Source organism: Takifugu flavidus, chromosome 14 (assembly GCF_003711565.1).
Source record: "Takifugu flavidus isolate HTHZ2018 chromosome 14, ASM371156v2, whole genome shotgun sequence".
Classification (NCBI taxonomy): domain Eukaryota; kingdom Metazoa; phylum Chordata; class Actinopteri; order Tetraodontiformes; family Tetraodontidae; genus Takifugu; species Takifugu flavidus.
The window spans coordinates 8,896,952-8,911,260 of record NC_079533.1 but is presented as its reverse complement, the minus strand read 5'-3'; the positions used below and the strand labels follow the sequence as shown (position 1 = coordinate 8,911,260).

Below are 14,309 nucleotides of genomic sequence, written 5' to 3'. Positions count from 1 at the left end.
GACATTTTCCCGCGTTTTTAAGCGCGTGGGCTTTGGTTAGTTCGTTTTGTGTTATCGTGGCGTCCCGACGACCCGACTTTATGTTGAGCTTTTGCGACGAGCTGCTTATAAATAGAAACTCACGCAAAGATCATCATTCTTGTCAGAAAACTCGATGAATGACTTGCAATTTCAAAGCTACCAGAAATGGGCATCTAAAAAGCAGCTAAGTCTTGAGACACCCGCCGCCCCGATCATCCGCGCCGCAAACCATTGATACAAATCAAACGTACAAGTCGCCGTTTCAGGAAGTCGGATTTTGTTGTATTGTTGTCTCGAATCTCGTGCGTAGGGCTTTAAACTTAGCACGTTGAATTTATATTTTCGAAAGTTGCTTTTGACTAACTACATTTTACCATTAGGTGCGTTGACTAGATACAAAGATGCCACCTAAAAAGCGCAACACCGTGGTGTCACAGAGCAAGGAGCCGAAGCCTATTGCTGAAAGTGTTTCTCAAGACAAGAAAGAGAGTACAGAGTTATCTTTTAAAAAGTAAGACAAACCTTGCTCAGCCCTTTCAAATCCACCTCATTTATTTACGGATAATTATGTACTTGACAACTGTTGTCGGAGTATTTGGTGATGTTAGCTTCACTTTACAGTGTGCTGTGTGTTATTGTTGCTAAATATAAGGGGCTGCTTCGCTTTGCTCCACGGTGCGACCGCAATAAAAGCCGTTACTATTATGTATTAACAGGTCTCGACCACTTGCAACTACTTATAGAATATACATCTTTAACAACCGGTGGGCGATAGTATATCACGGTGTCATGTGACCTGACACAAGACGACAGCCCTTGTTTTTGCTAACGTTGTCGTGGTTGGACTCTAACCGACAGAAGAGAATGAACCAAAGATAATGAAGTGATTTTACACATGAAACCACTGAGCGAAGTGTAAATCCGTGTAGAAGCTCTGGCTAAATGGCGCCATGGTACTGGATTATGTCGGACCGGTCGACAGTCGGTCGGTGTCCTGCAGCTAAAAGTGTAAAACGTGTTTTCATATCTAAAGAGTTCACTATGTTATAGACTGGGTCATCTGTACAGATGTGCTGACTCTGACTGACTCACCTCCATCCTCCAGACACAGAGACAAGGAAACCGAGTTTGTGACCTTGTGCAAGAGTCTGCATGTCACGGATCTGGTGTGTGACCATGCCTGGACGTTGTGGAAAACTATTCAAGACTCAGTGGAAGAACTCGAAGTACGTATATACAGGAACGTCTCTCTAAAGTGGAGACCTGAGATCCTGTTGCTCCTTTATAATAATTAGCATTATAGTGAGGATAAAACCATGTATATGGATCATAGATCACATGTCTGCAGGGTAATTTGTGTCTTCATCTCCCTGATAAATGGTAGAAAACTTTTATAAAATGTAATTGCTTTAATCTCAGGACAGCCAGAAGAGCCTGTGGGGGTCGTGTCTGTTTGCAACAGTGACCGACATGGATACGGCCTCCTTCACCCTGACTCAGCTGCTGAAAGCAGTCAGTCTGAAGTGAGTGTCAAACATCATTTGTATAAGACTGGTTTCCAGTTCTAAATGACTGGTTTGTATTCGTTTTTCTTTTTCTTTCCTCTGACATTTTTGTTTCATTTTGTAGTGTAAAGCAGTTTTTGGCTCTAGTGAGGAAAATGGATGTCAACTTGGATACAATAAGCACAAAGGTGAATTCAGCATTGTCACATCTAGAGAAGAAGTACGATGTGATGCTGGCTCTCTACCAGAGGTTTGAGAAGTAAGTGAAGACATCCACAGGTGCTTGACACATGCAAAGATGTCCAGGCGAAGGTTCGTAATTGATATGTTTATTTTTTCTTTCAGAACATGCAAAAGCGTCTTTGCTTCAGTTTCTGATAACAAGTAAGCTGGACATTTCTCTGCAACGTGAGAGTCTGTACACGTTGCACTAGTTTAGTATCTACAAGGTCATGTTTTTACAGTTGTGTGCTATGCTATATATGATGTAGATGCAAGCCTGACAGTCCACTGTCTTTTTCCAGAGAGAAGGAGACCATTCGGACCTGCTGGACAATGTTTCTTTTGGCAAAGGGTAGGTTAGGCGTCAAAACGTAACAAAATACATTTGATGGTGTAGTTTTCATGCGCTTTCCTTCCATCTTGATTTTCAGCCATAAACCATTTGGAAAAACATGTTTCCTTCAGCTCTGTTGTATTGATGCATCTCATGTGCTACATTCTGCAGGAAGAGCTCTGCAGATGGAGGATGACCTGGTCATATCATTCCAGCTGCTCCTTTGCACCCTGGAGTTCTGCATCAAGCGCTGCCCCCCAGATCTTCTCCAACCTCTTTACAGTGAGTTTCAGGATCACTGTATGTTTTTGTCATAGAATTCTTGCTGTCACGAGGGCTGACAAAGAGTTGGTGTACTTTTATCGCTCAGAATCGGCGATCAGCAAAGTTCAGAGCCCTCCTGGGAGAACAGCTCGCCGCAGCCAGAGCAAAGCTAAGTCCCGACTTCCGGAGTCAGAGGTGGATCTACAGCTTCTCAAAACCTTGTGCCAAGAGAATGATTGCAATTCTGAAGAGGTATGAGCCCCATGCCCTGTTTCCTATAGATATACTATAGCTGAACTTTTGGCACAACTACAACTTTACAAACTACTTATCTTGTCTCATTTACACCTATATTTTGCTTGCAGGTGAAGAATGTGTATCAGACCAGTTTCTCAGCTTTCCTGGACTCACTCGATCTGTCAGGATCTGCGCATCTTCCTCAGGTTGGTGGGGTTGATTGTCCCAACACCTGCGTCACTGTTTGTCTTGCTCTCCACTTATGCTTCCACTGCTGATCTCATTCCGCTCATTGTTGCCACCATAGAACGAGTGTGTGACAGCTGTTGGCTGCCCCCCCTACATTTCCTACCTGTTTGTTTTCACATTATATGATGTCAGGGAAAATGTGTGTTCAGGAAGAGGATCGTTTTGGTGTGTTAACAGCACATTACAGAGTTAGGCATGAAACAGAGGCAGGACACTACTGTTTGCTCATACAGAAACACTGCATTGACATATTTGTTTTATGGCGACATTGCCGCAGCAACAGATGGGTGCGTACTTTATTTGCACAACTGCACTGTGTGAATATTGTGTAGGTCTCACCGTGTCGATCTGATGCTCAGCAGGGGACCAGCGTGTATTGAAAAACATTTTATAGAGCTGATCTCTGCAAGTCGGACTATTTTGTTTGCATGAGTACGGAGAGGTTAATGGAATCCATTTACATCCCACATAATTACATCTCACACCAATGTGTAATCTGATTTGTCACAAGTCAGATTGTAATCATGATGCTAAATACAATAATTAGTTTTTAGCACTTCTGGTACATGAAAAATCAAAAAAATGTCAGGCAGACCGGAAAAGGGTGTCACAACAGTGTTTACCCTCATATGTCGGGAGTCATTTAGCTACTTGTGACTTTGGACCCTTTCACCACAGGGAAAAGGCCTCGACCAACAGTACCAGGAACATTACCTCAAGAGCAGAGACTTTGACGGACGGCTGTTCCTGGATGGAGATGAGACTGTTCTTGTGCCCAAAGTTGACATGTAAATTCTCTTTCTTCACTGTGCAGCAAATTTACATGAATGTTGAGTTCAGATAATGGCACGTAAACAGTTTACCTGCCTTCAGGTCTCAGGTAGAGAGAACACCAAAGAAGATGTCAGATGAAGACAGCACCCTCATCCCTCCTCAGACTCCTATCAGGTGAGCCGTCTCGCACATAACATTCGCTTTTTAACCTGTTTTTTTTTACCCGTTAAACACATTTTTTTAGACTTTCTATTTACCCATTGAGATATTCATGGTACAGGAATTTTATTTCTAAAGCTATTGGTATCTAAAAAAAGGAATATGTCTTACTAAACAAAGTTTGAATTGTGTCACCAGAGCTGCGATGACCTCCATTCAGCAGCTGCGGGGAGATCTCACCTCCAGCGGGGACCAGCCTTCTACTAACCTGGCTACGTATTTCAAAGTTGGTTTTTGAATTTCTTCTGACAAACAAAATGATGACAGGTCTGAACAGTTTGACAGCCATATTGTCCTGTCAATAGAATTGCACTGTGGATCCAACTCAGGATGTAGTAAAGCGTCTGGAGACATTCGGGGAGACGTTCAGTCAAAGGTTCGGTCAGGCCGTCGGCCCCCACTGCGTGACGCTCGGCAGACAGGTGGGAATCAAGAGGAGAACCGTGGCAGTAATCTTTACATTTCACACCTGATTATATACTTCTTTTCCCTTTCAGAGATTTAACCTTGGAGTGAAGCTGTATTACAAAATCATGGAGGCGATGTTGAAATCGGTACTTTTATTTCATTTAATTTCACGGCGGCTTAATCTGTTTCCGCCCGTGTCTTCACAAAATGTTCCACAAGCAGTTATTTCATTATTTCCCTGTGAAATGCTAAATTGAATCCACAATATAACATGCAACCCTAAACATTCCTTTTTGTAGGAAGAGAAACGGCTGTCGGTCCAAAATTTCAGGTGTGTATTTAAATCAGGTTACCGAGGTGATGCTCACCGACTCGCTGCCAGCTGTTGTTTCCGTTGATTGTGTATGATTGATTTCTGTTAAGCCGATTTGATTTTTATTCTAGCAAACTCCTAAATGACTCCACGTTCCACACATCCCTGCTGGCCTGTGCTCTGGAGGTGGTCATGGCAACCTATGGAGGTGCGCCCTGTAATTAGTTTATAGATCCACTGTCATCACAATCAAAACAATAAACCTAAAATGTTTGCTCCTTGTGATTAGAGAGCAGTTTTAAGACCGGGGGATACAACCAGGGCGGCGGTGACGCCACAGAAAGGAACATGTGCTTCCCCTGGATACTGGATGTGGTCGAACTCACTGCCTTTGACTTCTACAAAGTCATCGAGAGTTTCATCAAGGCTGACCCCACTCTGAGCAAAGACATCGTGAAACACCTGGAGACCTGTGAGAACCTCATCATGGAGAGGATTGCATGGAGGACGGTCAGTTTGTATCCCCTAACAACGCTACAGCTACTACAATGTTTAATGAAATTAGTAAATAACATACAGACAACTCACATGCCGATGCTCCCTAATCTATTCTTAATATATCCGGAGTGCACCATCTTATATAAATACAACATCGACGTGTTCAGAAATATTTGATCATTATATATGTCAAATGAGTTGTTCTACATGAATTCAACAGGCGGACCCACTACATAAGGAAAAATCCACACATTAGGAATAGTTTAAATACATTATTTTGTGTCAAAATAAAGCTGGCACGTAACGTTTCCGAGCCTGTCGTGTTGCCAAGCTGAGCGGTAACTGATAGACACTCGTATTTTGAGGACGGGCTCTGTGTTGATAGGCTGGATTTTGATTGGTTGATTGTCTCGTCCTGGAGACGTATTTTAACAACAGGTCTAACAATCTTCAACACCCGAGTACAATCGGGTCACAAAAACTTGGAAACAAGTGCTCTCGGAACCAAGAACGCTCATAGTAATGGCTCTTTTTTTCCACGCTACCTCGTGTGCTGGTCCGTTTTGTCCTGTCAGAATCGCTCCCTTTATTCTGTCACTGGCTACCGCTGCCTTTATGAGACGCCTCCTTGTGCACCAGACTGCTGGAGAAATAGTAGATGAGTGGATTGAGGCAGCAGTTGGAGCTTGCTAAAGACAGCGCCACAGGGTGCAGCGCCATGGTCGCTTTGGCCAGGCCACAGTGCTGCAGCAGCCCCACGTGCGTGAGCGTGTACACCAGCAGGTTGACGTGGTACGGAACGAAGCACACCAGGAAGACCCCCAGCACCCAGTAAATAACAGTGAGGGTGTGTCGGCGACTGCGAAGTTGGCTGCGGGAGCGGCGTCTGGGGTGGCGCAGCACGCTCAGCACCTTGCAGTAGCTGTAGAGCAGAAGCGCGGCGGGCAGCAGAAACGACCCCAGAACCAACCCCAGGGCAACCAGGATGATGGCGTGGTGATGCGGCGAGGACGGGTCGAGCAGGCAGGGGTGTTGAGGCCGCGCGGCTGCGGAGCGGAGCAGGGGCAGGCCCAGGCTGATCCCCAGAACCAGGCACCAGATGCCTCCGCTCACCAGCTGTGCGATACGCATCCTGCGGTGTGGCAACGCCAGCGGGTGCACCACGGCAAAGTAGCGGTCCACAGCGATGCACATGAGGAAGAAGATGCCTCCGTACAGGCTGATGTACTTGAGGATGAAGGTGAGGTGGCAGTATACGACACCAGAGGTCCAATTGGATGCGTCTCCCGTCTTTGAGGACAAAGCTCTGGCCTTCTGGTGGTAGAAGTAGACTCTCAGAGGGAGTGAGATTACGAAAAACAGATCTGCAGCCGACAGACTGATCATGTAAATGGCCGTGCTGCTCATGGTGCAGGCAGAAAGGCACAGTCGGTGCAACGCCATGCCGTGGGTGACCACGGCCACCAGGAAGATGACGCTGTAGGACACTTGATAGAAAGTGAGGCTGTAACTGATGTCTACGGTGCAGTTCGACAGAGGCGCCTGTGCTACGGCGGGCTCGCCGCTGGCGTTTCCCAGCACCATGTTTTTACACGGCGCACCTCTCCGGTGCTTAAAAATGCAGATCGGTCCTCAAATCAGACTGGTTTTAAGTAAACTTAAGGTAGAAGGCGAGGGTGTCTTTATTGCTTCTGTTGGAGCAGTTAAACCTGCAACAAGTACAAACTTAATCAACTTCTGCTTTTTTATGAAATGTAAATTTGCTGAAGAGACACGGATCCAGTGCTACAGCTAACACGGCTGGATTAATATTTGATATGCTTGGCGACAGTCGGGTGAATACTGCAAATAAAATTTAACTGCAAATTCCTGCTCTCATAAAACAAGCAAACATTTGGTTTCATTAGGGGGGCAAAAAGACACATGGTTGTGTGGCACTATCACTCTGCTGTTCCACATTTATTGGTGCTCATAAACTTGTGTGGATTTATCAGATCTTCATCTAAAATTCTTTTGGCTGCACTTTGTGAGCAAATTTCTGCTTCATAATATGTGGAGCTCCAGAAAAATGTTTTTGCTAATTTTACCCATTTTTTTCTCCTCTCAGTGAAAGAGTTGAATCACAACGTCCATGGGAGAATTAAAAAAAATTGCCCTAATTTTGCATGAAAGTCTCTATAAAATTATGAAGTCACTCACACTAGCACAACTGTTTCTAATTTATCATAAATGCCTTTATCCCTGACAATTTTAGCAACTAAAACACATTTTCTCCCTTTTTTTTTTTCTTTCAAATTATTCCTGCCCTTATTTGAAGTTGATTATTCTTTTTCTTGTGAGTCAGAATACCCTACAGGACCCTCTAATCCGCACATTATCCACCAAACCTTGAGGAAAGGACCATTAATTGCTTCATTCTGGACTTTTATTCCTTTAGAGGAAACACGCAGTAGGATTGAAGAACAATGACAAGGAATTACTCACCAGCTTTGGGATAGCATCCATGCAGTGATGGGATGTTGTGAGGCTGTGGCTGTGCAAATGAAACTGATTGCAGTTCACGCCTACACTCCCATTTTAGTCCCCATCAGTCTCTCCCTCTCTCCGTCCTTCTACACACTCTTCTGCCAGTTTGTTCTTTGCATCCAATTTAATGAACTCGCACTAACGATCGCTACATGAACTTGGGAGTGTCCTCGTTTTCTGAGTGACAGCAGTTATATTTCTGTTAAATGAGACGGTCGAATTCCTGTTTATGTTCATTTGACACCCATCTGTAAGCAAAATGAGACCTCTACGGCAACAGTTGTCTAAAAAAGATCAGGTTTTCAGCTCATACAAGTTTGGATTTGACAGCTAGTCAACCAATGTGTCTGTGTAATGAAACTAAAAGTGTGTTAGTATTTGGGTTGGGAAAATTTGCCAAAATGACATCTGTATAAAACACATATTCAGATTAGTACATGAGGAAGTCTGGTTGCATCATGAAGTGGAGTACTAACTAGTGTTTTCTTTTTTAAAAAATGGCTGTACATTAGGTACGTTGTGATTTTATTCTAGGCTAATGAGCAGGTTTGTCTCGGACTACACAAATCCGTACTTTCCTGTGTTTTAGAGACGCCCTACTGCCGTCAGAGGCAAGTTCTCACCTGCTTGGGTTTCACAACATGCGTCTGGTGATGAGGATTGTCAGTGCAGACCCTCAGGCCAAGCCTCTCTGCTGGAATGCAGTTTCACTCACACATTTACAAGAAGAGTCAAATATGAAAGCCACAGTGTGTCTGCACGCTCCCTTTGACTTTAGTTTTGAGGGACTAGGTTATCAGTAATGTAGCCGTGTGAGCCATGTGGATTTGAATATGGGTGCGGTATTTTGATGGCACCAGCAGCAGGATGCCTCAGTTCCAGATCAGACTTTGGTTTAAACTAAAACTGAAGACTCGACTCTGATTTTGTTCTCAATCTTCAGTCGGTTGCAGGTGACTTAAGCGCAAAACATTGACCGCACCTGAAATTCCCATGTTGAGGTTTATTGGCTTTATCTACATGGTACTGGCCTATGAGAGTCAGCACCTGTAATACCTGCAGATTAGTGCCCTGGTGACTAAGACTGGTGACATATTAACACGTTGTTCTCCCTACTGTTAAACATCAAATGAATTTCAGGCTCCCAAAGCTTTTACGGTTAAGAATAATTTTATTTCCTGGTTCAATAAATTTCAATTCAATTTCCCCACGGGGATGAATAAAGTCCATCTTAATCTTAATAAAAAAGACAAAAGCTTCTATGCCTACTCAATATAAAGTGCTTGAAAGCCTTTTGAGGCCACAACTATTTTAAAATGCTTAGTTTTGTACATTACATTTGTAATACTACTTTATCATTTTCAAAGCTGCTTTTTTATTTTTATTTTTTTTATTTTTTTTAAAAACAGGAACTGAAAATGTAGGACTAACCACACAACTGTGGTTAGTCCTACACTGTCTCTCTCTTCTAGTACACATAGAAAAAATCATTTCCTGGCAGAACAATCTACATTACCAAACTTGAGCCAGCCTAAAGTCTGTGCTGTCCAGTAGAGGAACCGTCTTTATGCTTGGACGGTTTTCTTTCTGGATCTTGAGGGTCAAACTGCATCTCCCGCTGTCCTCAGAATAATGTCCACTCAGTCGCCGTGTCACATTCAGGCTGCAATTTCAAATGTCATTGTTTTGTGTAGTCCTCAGATGAATGCTTTTTGGAACTGTTTTTGGACTGTTCTGCATGCTGTCGGTCTGTATTCTGTCAAACAGCCTGACACCTTTGTACCACATGGTGGACTTTCGTCTGATGGAGCTCTGAATGGTCTCTGAAGTGAAGTAATAAATGACGGGATCGAAACAGCAGTTGGTGACTGCGAGGCACAGAGCAATGGGGTAGATGGTTCTCACCACGTACTCTGCGTAGCATCCCTTCAGAACATTGGTACGGACCATGGAGTAGAAAATCAGATTGACATTATATGGAATAAAACAGAAGCAGAAGATCAGCAAATGCACAACAATCATCCTCAAGATTTTTGACTTGTTGAGTGCCCCTCCGCGGGAGATGGTTTGAGGTCTCCTGAGCGTCCGTAAAACCATGATGGAGCAGAAGACGTTGAGCATTAAAGGGATGATGAATCCCATGGTCTCGATAAATACGACCACCTTGTATAGCTCAGACTTCCACTGCGTTTGGGAGTAATTTTCAAAACAGTAATTTGTAGTTGAGTTGGGCGAGGTGGTGTCCAAGAGGAACCCAGTGGGCACACTTCCAGAGAGCACCATCACCCACACTGCACAGCAGGCTAGTTTGGCGTTCCTTTTAGTGCGTATGCGCTGCGATCGGAACGGGTGCACGATGGCCAAGAAACGGTCAATGCTGATGCAGGTGAGGAAGAGGATGCTGCCGTACATGTTGGTGTAAAACAGAGCCACGGAGACCTTGCACAGCACACTTCCAAACAGCCAGTTACGATTACTGAAGTAATGAATCCGAAAGGGCAGGCTGAGGACGAAGAGAGAGTCTGAAACGATGAGGTTTATCATGTACGTCGTGGTCTCGTTCCGCATCTTCAGCGTGCAGGCGAAAATGTATATAGACAGCAGGTTGAATATGAGTCCAATTATAAAGACAATGCTGAAAACCGTACTGTACAGAGGGTACTTGAACTCATCACTCTTGTTACAGCTCATAGTCATTTGACTGGCATTTGTGCTGATGCCAAGAGTCGGAATAGTGCTGATAGACATTTTTGTTCAAAATGCCAAATTTGGAACATTTAGTGCGTACTTCCTCCGTATATGCGACCCACAGACGTCCCGTCCTGAGTTATTGCAGAGCGCTCGATATAGTTCTTGGATAATGAAAATGGAAGCATACAGCACAGCCACCAAATACCTGCAGGCTTATCCAAAGCGCTCAGCTTGAGTATTCCTTGCGTAAGACCTGAACCGCAGGTCCCAAACTCCTCATTCAAATGAAGCGTTCAGTCTGTCCCGGTCGCGTTTCTCTTCTTGTGGATGAGAATCTCCTCAGATCTGTGAACAGCCAGCTGGTTTGCTCCGGCTCTCCTTCTCCTGTTTATTCCCACAGCAGCCCTGGCGGTGGGGGGGCTGGCGATCGTTGCTTTCACGTTCCAGGAGTTTTTCTGCTGCCTGTCATAAATCACAACCCTAGTAGAGTGTCAGAGGCAGAAGCCGGTGTGGCGCCTAGAAGGGAGGAGCCACTGGTGAGATGAAAGTCCTCCCATTGTTTTGAATATGGGAAATTCAGTCAGCCTTACAGTAGGCGCATACTTTTTTCTTTGAAATGTAACACCTGCATTTACACAAACTTCTGGGAAATTTTTCTTATTCGTTTAAATGTTTCATGCCAAAAGGAAAGGACCAGGACTGCCACATTTCTCTACACTACAGTTTGGCCCTGCTGCTGTCACCGAATGCCGTCAGGTGGTGGCGTCGGCTAGGTGCGGCATGTTTGGTATTAGAACGTACAAGCAGCAAGTCAGTACCTGCAGGCAATGTGGAAATAGCTGAGCAGTAAACCACCCCCTCCCCCTGTAAGAACACACAACACGTGAATTATTGTCAGCCTCAACGTTTCCCACAGGATATGTATAAACTCACTACTTGCAGCAAATGAAAGTCACAGCTGCAGAAATGGTCTCTTAAAGAGATTAATTGTGGTTTGCCGGCCAAATAAAGGTAGAAAGTTCATGAGTTTGTGTGTCTGTGCAGGGCTCGCCTCTGTTTGATTTACTCAGGCAGGAGCACGAGGGGGAAACGGCAGAACAGGTGGAAACTACAGCAAATTTCAGCCAACCACTACAGCACAACCACACTGCCGCAGACCTGTGAGTTCCACCCGTGCATGCAGCACTCACTAATTCACTTCTATAATGTCTCTGCTAGGTTGTACGTGTCTGGTACTTTACTCAACATTCCCACTTAATTTTCAGTCTTGTTTTATATATTTACAAACCTCATGCACAGTCACAAACAACAAAGCTCGACAAAGGGAAAGATTCAGTCGGAATATGAAACATCCTTGTCCTTTTTTTTTTTTTTAATTTACAGGATTCATTGTAACTGGAAAGTCATTTAAACCTTATGCTGAAACTGTAATAACCATTTTAGTTGTATTATATAGACATATTTTAGGTCTTCTTATGAGCATTTAGTTTGAAGGGAATGTTGATATTTTACATATTTGACAGAGTACATTGTGTTTAGATATCTGTCCCCGGTGCGTCCGGGTCTCCGCGTCCTCCCCCCTGAGACGGCAGCCTCTCCCAACACTCAGGCCTCATCTCAACCTCCAACTCAGCCTGTCAGCCAGCCTGCACGACCCCTGAAGTCAAACTCTCTCAGTCTCTTCTATAAGAAGTGTAAGACACCGATTGCCTCCTGAACGTTCTTTTCCAGTTCCTTGAAGCTGAGCTCTTTAGATGTAAGAGGACTGTGGCTCGTTCCGTCTCTGCAGTGTACCGGCTGGCCTACACGAGGCTGAAAATGCTCTGCTCTTACCTGCTGTCCTCTCACCCTGAGCTGGAGCCGATCATATGGACCCTGTTCCAGCACACTCTGCAGCACGAACACGAGCTGATGAGAGATCGTCACCTTGACCAGGTCACCTGACTAAACTTGCTTGCGTGCTCTTATTAACTTGACCGTGTCTTATTGTTGTTTGTCTCATGGCTCCTGCAGTTGATGATGTGTGCCATGTACGCCATCTGTAAAGTAAAGACTGTTGATCTGCGCTTCAAGACCATCGTCACAGCATACAAGAACATGCCCAACACCAGCCAGGATGTAATGGCTCCTCTTTGCTTTTAAACGACTGTTGCATTTGAAATATGATATGATATTCTATCGGATTCATTTCATGTGTTCCCACGCTGCAGACTTTCAAGCATGTGTTGACCACTGACGGAAACTATGACTCCATTATTGTCTTCTACAACCTAGTATTCATGCAGAAACTGAAAACCAACATCCTGCAGTATGCTTCTACCAGGGTATGACACACATCCACCACAGAAGCACCTGTCTGGACTTTAATATCACCCTGCAGTCAGATTGATGTGCATGTCGTTAACTTCATTTTTCTCTTTGGGATTTGACAGCCACCCACACTCTCTCCCATCCCACAAATACCCCGCAGCCCATACAAGTTCCCCAATTCACCTTTGCGTGTGCCTGTTAGCAGCAACGTTTACATCTCTCCCATGAAAAGCCCCCGTATGTCTCCGGGCATGATGACTCCTCGCTCTCGGTGAGTTTGGGTCACAGACTGAAGGGATGGTTGTGGGAAAATGAAAGGAAGGGTTGCAAACATCTGTTTTTATTTATGGTTTGTTCATTCATTAATTTGTTTTTTGCATTTGCAGAATGTTGGTATCAATTGGGGAACCTTTTGGGGTATGTGCCATGTTGGTCTGGTTTTACCAAGGGCAGAATGCAGCGAGCTTCCTCACGTTTCTGGTTTCTTCTGTCTTTCTGCAGCTAATTAATCGGTTTCAGAAGATCAACCAGATGGTCAACAGTGGCGACCGCTCCTTTAAGAGGAGCCTGGATCTGGGATCAACTCCTAAACCTCTCAAGAGGTTACGATTTGATATGGACGGCCAGGATGAGGCCGATGGCAGGTTTGACATGATTGTAGATATGATATTTGCCATTTCAAAGAGAATGGACCTCTTTTTCATTTATTCTCTACATTTGAATTCATAGCAAATCTGGAGGAGATTCCACACTGATACAGAAACTTACAGAAATGAGTAAGTCCCACCGGCTTCATACACTAAATTCCTATTTTCTACTCTTAGTGACACTTTCTCTCCTTTATTTCTGTCTCATAGCCTCTACTCGGAGTCGCATGCAGGAGCAGAAAATGAAGGAAGACGCCGAATCGAGGAGGGAGTAACTGGAACCTACTGAGCTGTCCTGCACTGTTTGTTCACACAGGAAGTCAGATCTGTTTTCTTTGTACATTTAGTGTCAGATTTTAGTTTGTATTTAACTTTGTGTGAGGAGTTATATGTGAATAGAGGACTTAATTCTCGTTTTTGAAGTTTTAACTGAACTTTGTTAAATATCTTTCAATTTAAACTCTGACCTGTTGGACACTACTTTTGTTTTTACAAGTGTTATTGATTTGTGGTTATTGTAAAGGATCATTGTTTTCATCCACAGATGAGAAAAGAGATGGTTAATTCTCACTCTCTCACATCTCTTCAGACTTGAGTTATATAAATCATGATGCCACATCTTTGGTGAAATCATGAGCTCTCTTCCTAAAAGTTTTAAATGCCATGTTCAGAGGGTGCTTTTATTTTGAAAAGGACAACGTTCTAGAGGAGGTCTATAAAACAATTGGATTTATTTCGTGGAGGCCCTCTGTGTTTGCACTCAAACCACATTGATATAGGTCCAAAATTTGATTAATTTCTCTTTTTGTTATACGATCTATGTGTATGTACTTTTAGATGTTTTGTTTTACTTCTGGTTGTAAAGATTTTCGGCGGTCACATTTGTTAATTTTTGAAATTGGAAGCGCCTTTAAAAGAATATGACATGACAAAGAACAAAAGAACATGTGTTGTAAGGAAATTATTGCTAAAAATGTTGATTATTAAAGTTTTTAAATTAAAAATGGAATATTACTCTTTAATGAACTAGTTGTTTGAAAGCAGTTAATAATTCTTGTCTTTCTTTCCCCCACATCGATTCTTTTGGAACA

At 43.7% G+C, this 14,309-nt stretch overlaps 3 protein-coding genes across 5 annotated transcripts; 1 reads left to right on the top strand and 2 right to left on the bottom strand.

Annotated features, from left to right (window-relative positions):
- Positions 1-38: 38 nt before the first annotated feature.
- Positions 39-14,244, top strand: rb1 (retinoblastoma 1). Of its 3 annotated transcripts, XM_057054174.1 has the most exons (28): positions 39-323; positions 402-532; positions 1,127-1,247; positions 1,441-1,544; positions 1,651-1,785; positions 1,872-1,910; positions 2,051-2,100; positions 2,254-2,364; positions 2,453-2,598; positions 2,712-2,789; positions 3,511-3,620; positions 3,706-3,780; positions 3,964-4,051; positions 4,131-4,247; positions 4,323-4,379; positions 4,533-4,564; positions 4,678-4,754; positions 4,836-5,056; positions 11,306-11,421; positions 11,801-11,955; positions 12,051-12,196; positions 12,275-12,379; positions 12,472-12,585; positions 12,694-12,842; positions 12,958-12,988; positions 13,073-13,215; positions 13,301-13,347; positions 13,429-14,244. In XM_057054174.1, the coding sequence occupies exons 2-28, from the start codon at positions 423-425 to the stop codon at positions 13,491-13,493; spliced, it is 2,742 nt and encodes a 913-aa protein (XP_056910154.1). In that variant the 5' UTR covers positions 39-323; positions 402-422; the 3' UTR covers positions 13,494-14,244. The 3 variants fall into 3 exon arrangements, with proteins under 3 accessions (XP_056910154.1, XP_056910153.1, XP_056910155.1); XM_057054173.1 differs by having other exon boundaries at positions 43-532; XM_057054175.1 differs by lacking the exons at positions 39-323; positions 402-532 and adding an exon at positions 627-1,029.
- Positions 5,596-6,715, bottom strand: LOC130537384 (lysophosphatidic acid receptor 6-like). The gene has a single exon (XM_057054180.1). It carries the CDS (start codon positions 6,626-6,628, stop codon positions 5,639-5,641), a length of 990 nt encoding a protein of 329 aa, XP_056910160.1. The 5' UTR covers positions 6,629-6,715; the 3' UTR covers positions 5,596-5,638.
- On the bottom strand, positions 8,331-11,194 carry LOC130537383 (lysophosphatidic acid receptor 6-like). The gene has a single exon (XM_057054179.1). It carries the CDS (start codon positions 10,316-10,318, stop codon positions 9,242-9,244), a length of 1,077 nt encoding a protein of 358 aa, XP_056910159.1. The 5' UTR covers positions 10,319-11,194; the 3' UTR covers positions 8,331-9,241.
- Positions 14,245-14,309: the final 65 nt, after the last annotated feature.